General features: G+C 37.3%; 1 protein-coding gene across 6 annotated transcripts in view; it reads left to right on the top strand.

Moving 5' to 3' along the window:
- The window catches only part of lig (ubiquitin-associated protein-like lingerer), a 574,370-nt gene that overhangs the window by 432,430 nt on the left and 122,126 nt on the right, over window positions 1-19,814 (top strand). For all 6 annotated transcript variants that reach the window (XM_090377982.1, XM_090377983.1, XM_090377981.1 and 3 more), the window contains one exon: window positions 10,246-10,324. In XM_090377982.1, coding sequence (XP_090234108.1) covers window positions 10,246-10,324 — 79 coding nt within the window. The remainder of the gene's footprint in view (window positions 1-10,245; window positions 10,325-19,814) is intronic.

The following is a 19,814-nucleotide window of genomic DNA, read 5'->3' on the forward strand; positions in this document are numbered from 1 at the left end:
GGATGAATCAGTCTTGGAACTCTTTGCGGAGGAAGAAATGGACACGGGACATCGTCCATTCTTCCCCAAAAAAGACAAAGCCAAGACTGATAAAAGTAAGCCCTCAGCACCTCGGAAGCCGCCTGATGGACCCACCAAGCCAAAATAATGGCTAAATTCCTACAATGGAATTGTCGTGGATTCCGGCGAAATACTGATGACATCAAGGCCCTCCTGCAAAAGCACGAGCCAGTTTGCTTTTGCTTGCAGGAGACTTATCTAAAGGCAAATGATGATCCCACCCTGCATAACATCACAATCTTTCGTAAGGATAGAATTGCGGATGGTCCTGCTCATGGAGGAGTGGCTATCCTTGTGGGTAATCAGACCCCAGTTCAGCCCTTGCTAATTACAACCAGCATAGAGGCTGTTGCAATTCGCCTTACAGTGGGATTTTTAATAACGGTCTGCTCGATTTATTTGCCACCTGGGACTGACATCTCCCAGGAAGACCTTGATGATCTTGTAACGCAGTTGCCTCCCCCTTTCTTACTTCTCGGGGATTTTAACGGACATAACACCCTGTGGGGTAGTGCTAACATCAACGGAAGGGGACGAGTCATAGAGCGTATGCTCAATGACAATGACCTTTCCCTTCTAAATACTGGAACAAACACCTTCTTCCATATGCCTACCCGTACTTTTTCTGCCATTGATCTCTCTATCTGCTCCCCTTCTCTACTCCCTTCACTCACCTGGGAAGTGGAGGAGAATCCATACGGAAGTGATCACTTCCCTGTGATAACCTTGTTACACAGTGGGAGACCGTGTCTTCCTTTTAGGTTACCACGGTGGAAGTTTGATCAGGCTGACTGGAATGCCTTCCAACATCAGGCAAATTTTGACCTCAGTACAGTCAGTCAGGAGCCTATCAATGACGCAGTAACGTACATCACAGAAATCATTGTCCACGCAGCTGCTAATGCTGTCCCAAAAACATCAGCCCGGTTTCCACCATTTCCCAAACCTTGGTGGAATTCACAATGCACAGCAGCAAAAAAGGCTCAAAACAAAGCGTGGGGGATATTTCGCCGATATCCTACCACGAACAACCTTATAGCCTTCAAACGTGCACGAGCCAAAGCACGCTACATCCGTCGTCAGAGCCAAAAGGAATCGTGGATCCGTTTTACATCATCTATTAACCAGTCTACCAACTCTAAGGTAGTCTGGGATAAAATCCGGAAAATGAAGGGAAAATATACATCCCACCCTTCTTCAATCTTAGATTATAATGGATGCGCTGTTGCAGATCCAACTGCAATAGCCAATGCTCTTGGGGAAACATTCTCTAACATCTCCGCAACATCCTCGTACTCCCCAGAGTTCCTGGTCCTGAAACATAAACTGGAAAGAGAAGCACTTAATTTTAAGTCCAAGGGCCTCTATCCCTACAACGGGGATTTTACTATTCAGGAACTGAAAAGAGCCCTCGCTCTTTCCAAAGCAAGTGCTGTTGGACCAGATGGCATCCATTATGACATGATTAAACATCTTTCACCAAAATCTATGGATTGTCTGCTCCTTCTGTATAACAGAATCTTTACTGAAGGGCAGTTTCCGGATTCCTGGAGAAAGGCAATCGTTCTTGCCTTCCCTAAGCCAGGAAAGGATCCAAAAGTCACCACCAACTATCGTCCTATTGCTCTGACTAGCTGTCTGTGCAAAATCCTGGAGAGAATGGTTAATTCTCGTTTAATATGGTACTTAGAATCAAATGACCTTCTCTCCAACATACAGTGCGGCTTCCGAAGGAACCGGTCCACTTTGGACCATCTTATTAGATTGGAAGCATCCATCCGGGATGCTTTCCTAAAACGTGAACACTTGGTGTCGGTGTTCTTTGACATGGAGAAAGCGTATGACACAACTTGGAGATTTGGCATCTTAAAAGATCTGCATAGCCTTGGCCTTAGGGGGCAACTCCCCATTTTTATTAAAAACTTTTTAGCCAATCGATCTTTCCAAGTTCGTGTGGGATCCTCACTCTCTCGTTCCTTCAGCCAAGAGGAGGGAGTACCACAAGGATCAGTATTAAGTGTCACGCTTTTTGCCATCAAAGTGAATTCCATCACAGAACAACTTCCTCCAACTGTAAACTGTGCCCTCTATGTTGATGACTTTAGCATATTTTGTCAGTCATGCAACATGAGGGTTATTGAAAGACAACTGCAGAAAGCTATTGATCGCCTCAACTCCTGGGCTCTTGCTAATGGCTTCAGGTTCTCGCCGGAGAAGACCGTTTGCGTACACTTTTGTCGTAAGCGTAATCTTCATCCTGAGCCTGAATTAAAGCTCGGACAAAATGTAATTCCAATAGCAGCGGACACAAAATTCTTGGGACTCGTATTCGATAAAAAGCTGACCTTTCTGGATCACATCCGTCAACTCCGCACAAAGTGCACAAGAGGGCTAAATATTCTGCGCTCTCTTTCCTCAACATCTTGGGGTGCGGATCGATGCACCCTACTACGCATCTATCGTGCACTTGTACGATCCAGACTGGATTACGGGTCCCTGGTATACAATTCGGCCAGAGACAGTGTACTTCGTTGGCTCGATCCTGTCCATCATCTGGCTCTCCGTACCGCTATTGGAGCATATCGCACATCTCCTGTCCAGAGCTTATACGTCGAAGCAAACGAACCGCCATTATTGCTTCGACGTAAGCAGTTGTCTCTAAACTACGCTCTAAAACTGAAATCCCTGCCAGACCACCCTACGTGGCTAACCGTTTTGGGCCACGATGGGAAAATTTGTACAACACCCGTAAGACTGCCAATCGTCCTTTTGGTATTCGTGTCCAAGAGCTACTCAAAGAACTTAATATAAAGGTAGACAGGGTTGCCCAAACACCAAAGCAACCCCTTCCACCCTGGCATGCTCATGTCCCGGCATGTGACTTGTCCCTTCGAAATTGGGGAAAGTCGGACACTCCATCGTCTGTCTACCTGCAGCTTTTTTCAGCACACCGAGCTGAACATTCTGACTTCGCGCCAGTCTACACAGACGGGTCGAAGTCAGAATCATATGTGGGATCTGCTGCTGTCTTTACAGACAGCACTACATCGGAGCAGATTCCCTCTGAATGCAGCATATTTACTGCAGAGCTGCACGCTATAGAGTTAGCCTTGGATCACATTAGTGAATGCCAATACCAACGGTTCATTTTGTATACCGACGCTCTCAGCGTGTTACAGGCTTTAATATCTGTGAGATATAATTCTCATCCAGTTCTGTCTAGCATTCAGCAGAAGATTCACGTTCTCCATGAACGTGAATATGATATCCGCTTCTGCTGGATTCCTAGCCACATTGGGATTAGGGGAAATGATTTGGCTGACGCCGCAGCCAAATCAGCAATTCCCAATAATGACCACTGCCTGTTAGTCCCCTATACAGACTACAGGCAAATAATACATCAAAAGATACATTCCCAATGGCAGGATTCGTGGAATAGACAGACTGCGAATAAGTTATATCATATAAAACCTGTAATAGAACCGTGGCAGTCTAGTCTGCGCAGGAATCGTAAGGAGGAAGTTGTTCTTGCCCGGACCCGCATAGGACACAGTCATTTAACTCATTCGTTTTTGCTGAGGGCTGATGACCCTCCTATGTGTGTGTCCTGTGGCACAATCCTAACGATTAGACACCTTTTAATTGACTGTCCAGATTTTAGCAGCACCCGTTTTACCGCTTTTAGTCATCTGACTGAGCCTTATACACTCAGTCAGATTTTATCCGACAATGACAACGTGTCTGCTGTTTTTAGCTATTTTAAATCAATAAAAGTTTTTAATTGTATTTAAAATTTGTTATTGTTATCTCTTTATTGATTTAATTTTTATATATTTGTTATTATTTATCTGGACATGGTGACCTAACTAATTAGGTCACCGAGAATTTAAACTTTTAAATATTGCATAGTCTTGGCGCATTATGGCCACAGCTGCCAATGCGCCAATAAAAAACCAAAAACAAACAAACAAACAAACCCACAAACAGTGAGACGGTTGCAAAGTTTGAGCAGCTGGTGCTGAATGACAGACATGTGACAATTCATTTCATCAGAAATGCTGTGGGAATTAGTTATGGATCTGCCCACAGAATTTTACGTGACCATCTGCACGTGTCTAAGGTCTATGCACAATTGGTTCCAAGATTGCTGACGTCTTTGCAGAAGCAATGTTCTCGCCTACTGTTGGACTAGCACCGTCAGACTCTTCAAGAAATGAAGAAACAATTGCATGGACGCCACTTTGATTTGTCATCAATGAAGTGGAATTGTGGTTTCAGGCAAAAATTGTGGACTTCTATGATCAAGGCATTAAACAACTGATCCATAGATGGGAGAAATGTGTTACTATACATGGAGAGTACGTAGAAAAGATTAAAGTTCCTCTGAAGTTTCACTTTCTATGGCTATTATCTAGGTAAGATTACGAACCTTTTGATACCCCTTCGTAAGTGCATAATTACTCCGTCTTTTTCATTTGCTGATAACCTGAGTGTAGTGCCACACATTTGGTATATTGATCTGAGATTGCTGCTCCCCGTATGCCATACCTTGCATTTGTCAATGTTAACCTTCAACTACCATTTCCCAGGCAATATGCATAATTTTCCTAGATTACTGTCATTAACCATCCTACCAACTTTTGTATCATCTGCAAACTTAGACATTAAGCATGATATACCTTCATCATTATCACTAATAAATATAGAAAACAACAATGGGTCCAGACTGAACTCTGGAGAACTACACTAATAACATAAATCGATGAGGTCTATTAATAACCACTTTGTCTTCTCCCACTCTGGCATACCTTCAATTTGTAGAGCAGGCTTTTATGCACAAAAGTATCACTAGCTTTCCTGAAATTAAAGTATATGATATCAAAATTATTATTTGCATCCAGTTCTTTTGTTACTACATCAGACAAGATCATCCTTAACAAGTTCAGAAAAATCCCCCTCTTAACAGATCCATGCTGTGACTTTATAATTGCATTCTGGGCCTGCATTATTTTCTTAACCAGAGACTCCATTATTTTTGGAGCTCCTTTTGTGAATTAGGGACATTTGCACATCTTATAATGACCTCTCTTGTATCCAAAGACACTCGTAATTATGTCCAGCAGTTTGCTTACCTCCTTTGTTGCCTCCCTTAATATAATTGGATGTATTCCATCCACCCTAGGTACTTTTTATTTATTAAGTTTCAAAAATTTCTTCTCTTCTTTCATCTTAGATTTTAAATTTGTGGCATTCCCTTCCTTGAAGAACTCCTCATGCATGAGTGTACAGGCATACCTCGGTTAACGTTACCTCTGATAACGAAGCCTCGATATAACGAAGTCCGCAATTTCAAGCCCCATTTAACATAAAAAAATATTCCAATTTAAGGCCAAAGCCCGACAATCATCCGATTGGTGACTGACGGCGACTCGTTACGTATTCCCGAGTGCTCCCGAGCTGCGGGCATGTCTGTTATAACAGTTTTGCGTGTCAATCGCGTAATTTAGTTGTTGTTTACATGATTGACGTTGTTTCAGTGTGGCGCATTGCAATAATCGACGTAGGTTCTTTATAGCATTACATAACGTAGATTTTGTAAATTTTAATAGAAATATTTTTGTTTTAGTTAATTAAAATGTCAGAATCAAAGAAAAGAAAAGCAATTTCTTTGGAAACTAAACTAAATATCGTACGACGTGTTAAAAGCGGCGAAAGAAAATCCGATGTGGCACATTCTTGAGGATTAGCGCAATCAACTTTAACAACCATACTAAGTCAATCAGAAAAAATAAAACAGTCTGCTCAGAATTGTACAGATGTTACAGCGGCAAAATTAACTCGCTTAAGGAATCCAATTTTAGAAAAAAATGGAGAAAATGTTAAGTTTGTGGATAGATGATATGTCACAACGTCATATGCCTTTAAGTCAAATGGTGATTCAAGAAAAAGCATTACATATTTTTGTTTAATCACCTGAAATCTAAACAAACTGAAGAAATTACGGAAACCTTTGGGGCTTCTCGTGGTTGGTTCGAGAAATTTAAAAAACGGGCCAGGATTCATAATGTAAAATTAACAGGAGATTTAAAAAGGTGCTTAAATGACATTGAAAACGTTTTAAATTTTTTTAGTGAAAATGATCCCGATTTAGGAAGAAGTGTTATAGTTAAGCGATCAGTGTTAAATGCAATAACTCCGTATAGGCAATTGTTAAATGAAAGAGAAAAAAAGCATAAACAATCAACTTTAACCTCATATTTTAAAATGTGATTTCACTTTGTATGTAAGTTGACTGTTTATTTAATAAAACTTTTCTTTGTTCGAAAAAAAAAAAGCTTTTCATTTTCTTTACGTAGGAATGTATCCCTATTCTGGCCATAGTATTTTTACCTCTGAAAACGAAGTTTCGCTTAACGAAGTAATTTCGTGGAACGCATCCTATTCGTTAATCGAGGTATGCCTGTATTTGCAAACTACAGCTGAAACCTGTTAAAACAAGGTTCGTTATAATGCGCTGCAAGCATGGCTCCCATTTTTCCTCAGTTGTGTTTTTAGTCACTGAAGATCAACATTTTGAAATCCTTGTAAACATGTGGCTATATTTTCAGTTTAATGCGATACGTATTATATAATGGATCCTTGCTTTACGATTAATCTATTCCAGAGAAATTATTGTATCGTGAAAATATCGTAATGTGAACCCAATAACACATTGTTTTTTGGTAATTGTTCCAGGACCCCGGAAGTTGAAAATTTCAATATATAACTAAGCTATTTATCTCTCTAAAAGGTGGGGGTTTTTTTTTTTTGTTTGTTTTTTTTATAGAAATTGTACATATTTATTAAAAAATTTATTAAAACTAATATATTGATTAAAGAACAACACAAAAAATCACTTCAACTAAAGGATGCAAAAACAAAACATATTTACAAACGCTGATATTGGCTGAGAGGAAGGACCACGAGGTCCGGTCGGAGACAATTCAATTTATGATGGACTTACAATTGTAAGTCTATCGTAAAATGAAATAAGTCACTTGGGTAGTAGAATCCCACTTTATAGAATAAATTTCAAAAACACCGATTAAAATGATTAAAATGCACTACACTTTCATTGTTATCATATGTTTGGTTATAAGAATCAATTTTAAATGCCATTGTGGCACATTTCTGGAGGTCACCACCACAAAACAATAAAAACAATTTTCTGTTTCCAGTTTTTTTTTTTTTTTTTTTTTTGCTTTTTCGGTTAGTACAATCAATTATAGCATTAGCATTAGTAGAGGCATTTGATGCAAGAAAGCAAGCTTATGCAGCATCAGCCAAAAAAAAAAAAAAAAAAAAAAACCACTTCCACTTCACCCCTCTGTTCGTTCAAAATACCTGTCCAGCTGAGCCTTAAACTTATTTAGGCTATCAACTTCCACGACAAGGGATGGAAGTCTGTTCCACCAACCAACCACCCGCTGGCTAAAGGCAAATTTCCGCACATCTATCCTACATCTGTCTTTCCTCAATTTGAATTTATGCCCTCTCAGGTGATTATTCTGAGCTAGAGGAAGAATCCCATCAGCATTGAGCATGCTCAAACCATTCAAGGCTTTATACACCTCTATCAGATCACCTCGCCGGTGCCTAGTCTCCAGACACTGTAATTTGCAAAACTTAAGCCTTTCTTCGTAAGAGCACCACTTTGTTCCATTCACTAATCTTGTTTCCCTTCTCTGTACTCGTTCCAGCAGCTCTACATCCTTCTTGAAATGAGGCCTCCAGACCTGTATACAGTATTCTAGGTGTGGCCTGACCATTGCCTTATACAAGGGAATAATCACCTCCTTATCCCTGCTGGAAAAATTCCTGTATATCATTGACAATACTCCATGAGCTACTCTTGCAGCCCGTCTGCACTGCTCAGAGAACTTCATATCTGCCTGCACAACTACCCTCAAGTCCCTTTCATTCTCTACCACTGTCAGTGTAGTACCACAGAGTTGATACGTTGCTCTGGGGTTGCTGTTTCCCATGTGTAGTACTTTACATTTGTCAATGTTAAACTTCATTTGCCACCTCTCAGCCCATCTGCTCAACCTTTCCAGATCCTGTTGCAGCAGCATAGTGTCAGTAGTGTCCTTGACAACCCTGCCAACCTTTGTATCGTCTGCAAACTTGGACATTAAGCTTGATATACCATCATCAATATCATTTATAAATACAGAAAACAATAATGGGCCCAACACTGAGCCCTGAGGGACTCCACTAATAACATTAGTCCACGATGAGCAGTGTCCATTGATTACCACTCTGTCTTCTGCCACTCAACCATCCCTTTATCCATAGCAACAATTTGCCTCCAATGTCACACTGCTCCAATTTGTGTAGCAGTCTTCCACGTGCAACAGTATCAAAAGCCTTTCTAAGATCCAAGTATATAATATCAAAGCTATTCCCTGCATCCAGTTCTTTTGTGACTGCATCATAGTATCCAATCAAATTGGTCAGGCAAGACTTCCCCTTAACAAAACCATGCTGTGTCCGAGCTATAACTGAAGTCTTGTCTAAATGATCCTGCAGTGCTTCTTTAACCAGTGCCTCCATTAATTTTCCTGGAACAGAAGTTAAGCTCACAGTCTATAATTACTTGTGTCAGCCTTTGATCCTCCTTTGTGAATTGGGGTCACATTTGCACATTTCCAGTCTATGGGTACCTCCCCTGAGTATAAATGGGTAGTAAACTTGATCTTATTACATTTTCAATAATTCCAATAGCCGGAATTCTGTGGTTTTTTACATTGTTATGGTAAAATATTTTCCGAATCTTCTCTCCCATTTTTTAAGCTTCGTAAATCATATTAGTTGCAATTTGTGTGTGCTGTGTTCTTTGTTATTCATTGAAGCTTGATTTTAGGAAGGATGTAGAGTTGCTAGAATGAGTACAGAGAAGGGCAACAAGATTAGTGTGGAGAACAAAGTGTTCTTACCAAGAAAGGCTCAAGTTCTGCAAATTGCAAGGTCTGGAGACACACACCTGCCAAGTGATTTGATTAGGATGTTTAAAGCCTTGAATGGTTTGAACAGGCTCAATGCTGATGGGTTTCTTCCTCTTGCTCAGATTACGAGCCTGAGAGGGAAGACGCCTCCGTAGCCAGGTGGGAAGGAGCAGCAGTGCGTTGCACACGCTTCTTGATTAGACCGGGGTTCGAGCCCGTCACCACCAAATACAGAGAATGCGGAAGGGTCAGGGAATGACCACCGCATATCCCGGAGCAATATGGCCTTAGTTGCTAATGCTCCTAAAAATGAAATAACAAACAAACAAAAGCCTGAGGGGGCATAAATTCAAATTGAGGAAAGACAGTTGTACAATAGATCTGCGGAAATTTGCCTTTAGCTAGTGGGTAGTTGATTGCCGGAACAAACTTCCATCTATCATTGTGGATGTTCATAGCTTAAATAAATTAAAGGGAAAACTGAACAAACTTTCAGTGTGAATGGATGGGTGAAATGGGATTTTTTTTTTTTTTTATTTTAAACTGATGCTGTATAAGCTTGCTTCATCTGCTAAAGATATTGCCACAAAATATTATTGGGATGTGGTTATGTAATGAATAGTAAATTTAACCATCAATCAGTCTCTCTCTCTCTCTCTCTCTCTCTCTGTGGGTGGGATTAGTATTAGTAATGGCCACATGGTGCAAGAAGGCCTATGGCTTATGCGGCACCAACCAAATTTGCCACCAGGATATTTGATAAACCCCCACCCACCGTAAAATTTTGCTTCCGTATAAAGGCATCAATGTGTTATGTATTTTTAACTTACATGCTCTTCTATATTTGGTTTTTGTTGCAGCATGTTGTTTTATTTATTTTGTTTATGTTTTTTTTTTTGTTTTTTTTTTTTTTATTGAGACCCTGTCAACAGACCTATATAATGTCAAAATTATGTGTTTTGAATAGCATGTTTGATCTCTTTCAAATAAAAGTTTATCTTAATGAAAATTGATGTTTCTTAACTGTTTCTAAAATGTATTGATACTTTGAAAAGAATGAATAAGATAGTGTCTTTAGTTTTTATTTTTGATGTGCAAGGTTACTATTATAGTTAAACTTCAAAAAATATGCAATATAATCGTACCTTATTCAATGTTGTTCACAATTTATTCTGAATCTCTTATTTTGTGTTTGAAGGGGTATTATGATATGCAGTTTCAAGCAGCAACAAGTCTTACTGGAAGAGACCCTGGCTTGGGAAGTGTTGCTTACACTGGTGAGTTTTACTGGTATCCCTATGCCTATCCATGAAGGAAGCTTAGAAGCTAGTAACAAGAGACATCATTTCTTGATTATGTCCTTGCTGGATGATTGTATTGTGGTTATTACTAATAAATGCTTTACACTTATCAACACTGTCTTTATATGAATTTTTAAAAAATAAGGAAAATTTAAATTACTAATGTTGCCAGTATTGCTGATCTTAACTTATTGTCCTTAGGTGGTGCTATACACTCTTATTCCTTAGTATAAAACCCATTCTTATATCCCTTCTTTGTGTACATTTTTGCCACACAATTCATTGTAGATAATTTTTGAAATTTTCCTTACTTTTTAATAGCATGATATGAAATGCATACATTTTATGAAGATGGATTGGAAAGGAAAACAAGCTGTCTGTAAGTTACTTGTTGGGTGATTGATTTGTTCACGTGCATTCTCTGTATCATTCATGATTTTACTTGGTGAAAGCGAACTGATTTCCAATTGATTTTTATATAGAAACTATAAAAACAACTTATAGGACTTTCTTGGAGAGAAAGGCATTTAAAAGTAAATTCTAAAAAAAATAAAAATTTGTAGAGTTTACAAATTATTTTATTAAAATTATCAGATTTTAATACTCATTTGTTGGAAACTAGTATTGTAAATTAATGAATTATGTTGGAGGAATCTGCAGCCAGGTTTAAAGTTACTTAAAGTAATAAATGTGTAGATAGTATTACCATAAAAAGAGTAATGTGAGGTGATCAGAAAGTTCAATGACTAAACTAATATTTGGAAAATAGTGATGCTGACTGGCTATATTGATGCATCCAGGTGTGTGCTGGAGGAAGGCTCATGCAAGCCCCTTTTTAAATTTTTGGGAATTGTCCAAGCCAACTGTTTTAAAAAAAGTGTAATTTGATAAAAATTTAACAGATTATTTTAATATGGAATGACCTTTGGCTGAAATTCTCCCTGAGCAAGCTCCTTGTTAACAAATTTTCAGCACACTCCTGGGTGGATCTCCTACAAATCTGCTGACTGTAATCTGCCTGACACTGTATACCAATTCTGATGCTTCTGTAAGCATTGTATATTGGCACTGTTGCAATCATTAATAGTTCCTGTGTTGTGGTTCTAATAGTTTTCTCAGTCATAGCAAATCTTTGACTGTTCAAGTAGACTCTGAACAAGCTGTGTTGGGGGAAATCACAGGAAACTAAATCCAGTGAATATGGTTGATGGTAATTTCTTGCAAGGCACAGTGATGGAATGATACTCAAATTCTTGAGTGGAAAATGCTTATTAAAAAATAAAACAGTAAGCATGACCTTCATTTGAACAAGAATCGTGTTTTTTTTTTTTGGCCTTGCAGAAGACAGTCTTCCATTGAAAGAAGTGGGCTTTCATTTTCAAGCTGTAGCCACATACACGTGCACACAGATCATCACCAACAATGATGGAAGAATCAATGTATGTGTGGGTCTTCAAGTTGATGAAGATCTTGACATGAGAGCTCTCTGTGGTCATCAATGAGGATAAGTATAAACTTGGATGAACAGTATCACATAACCAAATCTCGTGTTAAAATTGATTGATTTTGTCAATAAATAAAAATTTTGCTAGCAACTTCCTGAATAAATGTTGATCACTCCTAATCAAATTACAAATATGCAAGCAATTGAATCATTGAATTTTGATAAAGGTGGCCAGAGTGAGGATCACCTTTGATGGAGAAGTGGCCCCTCTAAACTTTGCAAACCACTAAAAAGTCTCCAAATCACATATGGCATGTTCTCTGAAAGCTGTTTTTAACATGTTTTGTTGCATTTTCCGTAATATGTAACAAAATTTGATGCAAATTCATTGCATGGCAAAATCAGGCAATTTAAAATGGAACAAAAAGTACCATCTGTTCAGTGCATGCTAAATTCAGGCCAACTGGAGATAAATGTATTTCTGCATTACATTACTGTGTCTAGATGAAAAGTGTCACATGTCAGAACAATTCAGAATTCGTTGCAGCTCTGCAATTTAAAAATACAGAGACAGTCCCTGGACTTTCTTATCGCACCTCCTAATTAAATATAATGAATAAAATAATGCGCGTAATGAGATTTTGGTTAAGCTTAAATGTTGCATAAAAACTGACACTGGAAATGAAACCAAATTCCTTACTTTTTAATATGGTCTTGGCGCATTATAGTTGCTAATGCGCCAATAAAATCCAAATCCAATCCAATCCAACTTTTTAATAGTTACATATATAAGTTACATTTACAGATATTAATATATTGCAAAATGCCAATAATCTTTTAAGACTGCATTGAAGTCAATGATGTTCATTTAGAAGAGATAAAGTATAAATTTTTCATTTTATTGAATAAATCATTTTTATAAAAAAAGGGGGTTAGATTTAATGTATTTGCACCTTTCAACTAAATTTGTTGTCTGAGTGTTATATAATTTTGAAGTAAGCACACTATCCTTTTCTGTAGATACAAGTGTATGGCATGAAATGTTGAGTTAAGGTGTGTGTGTTTTTTGTTCTCTGATAAGCAGTCTTATTCTGCTTGTAATGCAAATGATTTCCTGGGGATGATAATCATGTCTATCTTTTAATACTTATAGAGAAAAGAATATTTCCTATTAGAATTAGTGCTCTAGTGCTTATAACTCTAAGCACTGAAAGAATAAAAGATCATATTTTTAGAGGCAGTATTTTTGTTTTTATTAGTGATAGTTAATATTTATTATTAGATAAGTTTATATTGTGGTTACTCATGAATATCATAGCTTGAGATTTTTCTCCTGCTGGAGGGAACTGTGGGTAATATATGATTAAATTATGTTTGTAATAATGAGTGGTTGCATTTTTAAAAAAGTGAAAACAGCTTTCATAATACATATTAATGAATGCATTATCTTTATTATTTTTATTTTTCCCTGGTCACTAATACTTATAGTGCTGTAAAAACAAAATCTCTTCATAATGGCGGTAGTAGTGTAAGAAAGAAAAGAAAAAAAATTGAACGTGAGCTATTCTTTTGCTATTCTATTCTATAAATGAATTATTAGAAGCTCGTGATGCAGCTGCAAATGAATATTTCTTATTAAAATATTTTTTTTAGTTAATACAAGTAAAAAAAAAATTTTTTTTCTAATTTAGTCACATTAAGAATAGAAGCATTAGGGTTTTTTGTTGTTGTTGTTGTTTTAAAAAAATTTAAATTTATATAGTCTTAAGCTAATTTTTTAAAACAAATTTTTAAAAGTAAAAATAAAGGAAGGATTTTAATCAGCTTAATTTTGTGAGCTTCTCATGGAAATATTGACAAAAGAAAACAGACAACTTTGCATGAATATGTTTATTTCTGCAGACTATTAGACAGTTTTGAGCTGTTGCTCTATTTTTGCTCTCACTTTTTCCATATTCTTATTGTTTCAGCACCTAGGAAAGACTGGTGCTGACTAATTTGAATTATTAGCAGGATTAATATATCTGTTAAAATAACTGACAGACAAAAACAAACATCAGACCTCCAACAGCAACCTATAGTCCCTGGTCTCCACTTGTAATTTAGTATTAGTAGTGGCAAATAAGTCAAGAAAAGAAACTTGTACAGCATCAATTAAAAAAAAAAAAAATTACTTCCAATATAACCTGTTCATTACCTCTAGCTGTTTGTGAAATTCTGCCTTGAATATTCAGACTACCCACCTTTACAACACCAGATGGAAGTTTGTTCCAACAATCAACTACATGCTGGCTGAAGGCAAAATTCCACACATTTATCCTGCAACCAGCCATTCTCAACTTAAATTTATGCCCCTTCACATATATATATATATATATATATATATATATATATATAGTCTGAGCAAGAGGAATGATTCCATCAGCATTGAGCTTATTCAATTCATTGAAAGTCTTAAAACCTCAATTACATCTTTTTTGCAGGTGCCTAGTCTCCAGATGCTGCAATTTTCAGAACTGAAACCTTTCCTTGTAAGAACATCCTTTTGTTTCCCTTACTAATCTCACTGCTCTTCTCTGTACCCATTCCAACAGATCCATATCCTTCCTAAAGAGATGCTTTCAGGCCTTATGCCATACTCAAGATGTGGCCTATCAATAGCCTTTTACAACAGAATAATAACCTTAGCAAACAGGCCTTGAGCTTCGGATTGCATATCACTTTTTTATCACATTTTTCTATTAACTACCAAAAGACTGATTTAAAAATAATAACTTTATTAAAATAAAATACATAAGATATAACTTAAAACTGATCTAAAAATAAAAGCATTAAAATACAGATAGTGGATATAAAATATTATAAATGTTCTGTCAGATTCAGGAAACTGCTGTGGATGCTCCTGTCAGTTTTGTTGTATCCAACATTACTATGGAGGAACTAGAGAGTTGGATATTTTCGAATTTGCCTGTCCCCATCACTCTCTGGTGTCGATATGTTGTTGATATCTTTGCTGTTGTCCCTCAGGGATCAGAAACTCGATTACTCCAATACCTCAATTCCCTGTCACCTCATATTCAATTTACATTTGGACTGGGAGCAAGTAATACCCTTCCTTTTTTGGATGTTTTAGTCCAACGTGTGGGTTCATATCTTACAACTTCTGTTTTTAGGAAGCCCATGTGTGCAGGCCAGTTTATTAACTATGGGTCTGCACACGCTCCTAGTCATTTGTGTTGTACAGCATGCACCTTGTTTACCCGCGCTTGGACACATTCCAGTTCCATAGGTGAAAGGCAATTAGAAAGATTTCCAAAGTAAGGGTGCAGCTTTCCAGCTGCAGTTATCCCCCCCTTATGTTCTGGATAGATGTGAACTGCAAGCCTGGGAGGCTGTTAAACGGCCAAATCCCCCACACAATAATAAGTTTACCTCAAGTGCCTACATCCTCTACTATCCTGGCACATCGGAACACCAGGATTTTTCGCTCTTACCATATACATATATTAGATGTACACACCAGGAAAGTGTGTACATCTTCCTGGTAGGAAGTTACGTACCATCATTTCCAGGGTGAAAACCCCCATCCCTTCTTTCCTACGAAGCAGTTCTGTGTATCATATGTTTGGATTGTGGGGAATGTTATGTGGGTGAAACTGCTAGGAGGTTGAAAGATCGTGTTTCAGAACATGAGGGAGCTATTTGTACAGCTAATTTTGAATACTGCTATTGCTGAGCATTATTGGATTGAGCAGTGCAACCTTGATTCCCGGCATGACATAGAAATAGCCTATTCACATGACTACCGCCAACGCTCATGGCTTGAGGCACTGCACATAGTCAACTGCAATAGTACTATGAACCGTAATAAGGGAGTACATATGCACTCTATTATGGAGTCTACCATTTTGCAGTGCGATGAGTGCTGCCGTTTGTCATATGTGCGTAATATTGTTATCCATACCGGACACGTAATACATGATCATGCCTGGTCATCTATTATTTTATTTATTTAATGCATATATACATGCAGTACACCATTCACTGGGCGCCTCCGTAGCCAGGTGGGAAGGAGCAGCAGTGCATAGCACACGCTTCTTGATTAGAGTGGGGTTCAAGCCCGTCACCACCAAATATGGAGGATGCGGAAAGGTCAGGGAATGACCACCGCATATCCCTGAGCAATATGGCCTTAGTTGCTAATGTTCCTAAAAAAACCAAACAACAACAACACCATTCACTGTTTAGCTGAAGAAGGGACACCTCTTCCCAAAGGCTACTATATACAGTTTTACCTCCATATAACGAAATCGATCATTCACTTGAAAAAATTCGTTAAACAGAAATTTCGTTAATAGCGAAAAATACTGTAATTCAACAGAAATATAGTAGAATATGGGGAAAAAATCAGAAATTTGAAGGGAATGAAATTTTCTAACATTTTAAAACAATTAATTTATTAATACATACATATTAAGAAATAACTATTTCTATGATGTGCACAATATATTAGTACACTTTTAAGAATTATGTCGTAAAATATTTGGTTATTTTTTGTTGTACACAGGATCTTATTGTACATCTTTCATAAAAAATGTTCGTTTTTGTTTAAGCACTCAAATATATCTTCTGGCACATTTTCTTCACACTTGAAGGCCTTGACGCAAAGTTTCAAATGCTGCAAACTTTTCATGTTTGGAAGGTTTAATATTGCCTTCAATTTCATACAACTCATCATCAATATTCTCAGTAGTTCTCTGAGTACTCTCCAAATTGTTGGAGTCACTCGGATATTCAGCTACTGTGGCATCGTTACCAACTCCTAGAAATTCTTCAAAAACAATTTCTCCACTGATCAAACCTCTCGTTTGGAGTTCTTCCCAAGATTGCTCAATGTCTGGCGCCTCCGTAGCCAGGTGGGAAGGAGCAGCAGTGCATAGCACACGCTTCTTGATTAGACCGGGGTTCGAGCCCGTCACCACCAAATACGGAGAATGCGGAAAGGTCAGGGAATGACCACCGCATATCCCGGAGCAATATGGCCTTAGTTGCTAATGCTCCTAAAAAACCAAATAACAAACAAATAACAAGCTCAATGTCTTGTAGCGGTTCATCACTGTTAATCGGCATTTTAACAAAACCTGCTTTTGCACAACAATTCTTAATTGTTGTTTCTGTCACATCTTGACTCCAAACTTTTGCCAACTATTATATGGACATCTGCAAATCTATAACATAATCTATAGGTTGGTTGGTTTCTATTCTCTGTATAATTTTTTTCAGTATGCACCTTCGGTAGTTCATTTTCAAATTCTTGATAATGCCTTGGTCCATTGGCTGCAGTTTAGACAAGGTATTCGGAGGGAAGAAAACAAGCTTCACGCTTGTTGTAAGTTTTGAAATTACCAAATGAAGGTGGGCAGGGCAGTTGTCGACAATCAACATGATTTTTTTCTGTGTTTTTTCGTCATCTTTCTATCGGATTTTAAAATCCACTGTTCAAAACTTTCGCTGTCATACAAGCTTTTTTGTTCTTGTAGTCCAACTCTAACGACTTTACTCCTTTGAAACATTAGGGATTACTTTTGCCTATTATCAAAAGCTTCAGTTTTTCATTACCAGCCATATTTGCACCAACCAAAACTGTAATTCTTTCCTTACTATTTTTACCACCTACACATTTATCACCTTTAAAAGTCGGTGTCTTGCTCTGCAAACATTTAAAACAAAGACCCGTTTCATCAACTTGAATATGTCTTTGGGCTCTTAGTCCATAATTTTTTTTGAAAGTGTTTCTTTCCAATGGGTACAGACTTCTTCAATTACAATCCCACTTTCACCAGAAATAACTTTTTTGAGTAAGCCATGGCGCTTTTTAAAATTTGTCCAGCCAACTAGAACTGACTTGGCAAGTTTTATGCCCAAGAAAAAAGTGTACTCCACAGCCTTTTCTTTTATTAATGTCCCTGATATCGGCATGTTTTGGTCTTGATTCAACTTCACTCACATAAAAACTGCTTCATCTACATCTTACTACAGGCATAATTTCGCACGCTTTCGACTTAGGCCCATTTTCTCAAACAGTTTGAAAATCGAAACCTGGTTTTTAGAATGGTTGACACACTATTGGCAGGGACACCAAAATTTAAATCAATTTCTTTTTTATTTTAACACCGCAATCTACACTATTAAACATTTCCTCTTAGACATTGTAAGGTTACTTGCACAGCAGCAGCAAAACAAAACTGATTTAGGGACCATTTGTATCTACCATACAGAGACAAGTGAAATTTAGTGAAAGTGTGGAACCCATTTCAGCAAAACAACAGATGAATTTCCTTGATAACAGAAAATCACTTGCCTAATTCTGTAATAGGGTGCTTACGAAGCTTGGCCACAGCCAATGTCCGTGTCGGGAATATTACTTAATCTTTGTCAATTACTGTGGATACGTAGATAGCAGTTGATCCTTACAACTTCTCAGTACAGTAAATGCTTTTCGGGCAACACGAAATTGTGGAATTCTCTTAATAATTAAATCCTTTAGCTATTAAAAGCTAAAGTGATTAAATCTTAATCCTTTTAGTTCTTAATTTGATGCTTTCTATAGCATCAGCTGCATTGCCTAAAGGCCAGAGGTGCGAACAATGGGTACCCAGGTCTCTAGAAATTAGTTCATTATATGGAAATTTCCTTCATTTTATGGAAACTATTTTCAATGTAATGATCAGGGGGAAATCAAAAAAGTTTGCTATATGGAAGTTCATTAAAGAGAGGTCCGACTGTATTTTATATTATTTTATATCCATTTTTATCTGTATTTTAATGCTTTTATTTTTATATCAGTTTTAACTTATATCTTATGTATTCTATTTTAATAAAGTTATTATTTTTAAATCAGTCTTTCGGTCATTAATAGAAAAATAAATAGGGTAATAACCTCATTATCCCTGCTAGAAAAATTCCTTTATATCATAGACAAACCCCATGAGTTGCCCTAACAGCCTTTCTATACTTCTCAGAGAAATTTATAGCTGACTACACAATTATCCACTAACTTCCTAAACTATTCCAAGCACTAGTCAGATTCAGTCTTAATGTAATGCTGGCATTGGGATTAGATGCCATTTCTACCTTGGGTACAAACATCTTAGGCAATTATTTATCAGAGGGTTCAGACACCCCATCTTTGTTGTTTATCTGCTTCGGTTACTCTTTTGTGATTGTTTTGCCAGATGTAAACTTTGAAAATATAGTGATGGCATCTATTCTAAAGAAAAGCCATTGTCTAAAATTTTTCCTCAGGAAAGTCCTTATTTCAGTTGCTATATGCCCTCCTCCATTGGGTTCTCTTATACATCATGCCCCCCAACCAGTACTGGAATGAATGGTATTATTGCCACTAATACTATTACAGTTGTGTCCTTGTGCTTTTTTTTGTTAGAGTAAAATGGTTTGTTAAATGTACTATGTTTTACTTGTCTGCCTTTTTTTTTTTTTTTTTTTTTTTAGCAGTTGATAAGAGGTTTTTGGGAAAAAAAAATTGTTTAATTGCTGTCTCTTTTTTTTTTTTTTTTTGCTGTACTTAGACTATGCACTGGTGATCTGGAGACAGTGTATTAATGTTATTTTAAATGGCAATCACTGTATATAAGTAAAATTCCAAAAACACACTCAGCTCCCCTTTGTGTCTCAAATGAAGTAGTATTCATTTTTCTGCCATAACTGAAATCTAATGTTCACACACACACACCCCTCTTTATTCAATGACATGTAACTTGTTTATACCAAGACTGACGAAAGAGTGAACTGAGTTTAATGCTTTCACCTTTTACCCCTTCATGATAGGCTTATCTTCTGTCTTTTAGATCAGTTGATCTAATCAAGGATAATTTTTGCTGTTTATTCTATATTAAAATTTCAAGAAATCTCATAGTGAATAAAGGGAAACCTGTCCTTAAAATTAGCAATATGTGATATAACATACCTGCTTGTGTGTTGCTTTTGTGAAGTCATTGGTTA

Source organism: Mastigoproctus giganteus, chromosome 7, assembly GCF_048544385.1.
Source record: "Mastigoproctus giganteus isolate SK-2022 chromosome 7, ASM4854438v1, whole genome shotgun sequence".
Lineage (NCBI taxonomy): Eukaryota > Metazoa > Arthropoda > Arachnida > Uropygi > Thelyphonidae > Mastigoproctus > Mastigoproctus giganteus.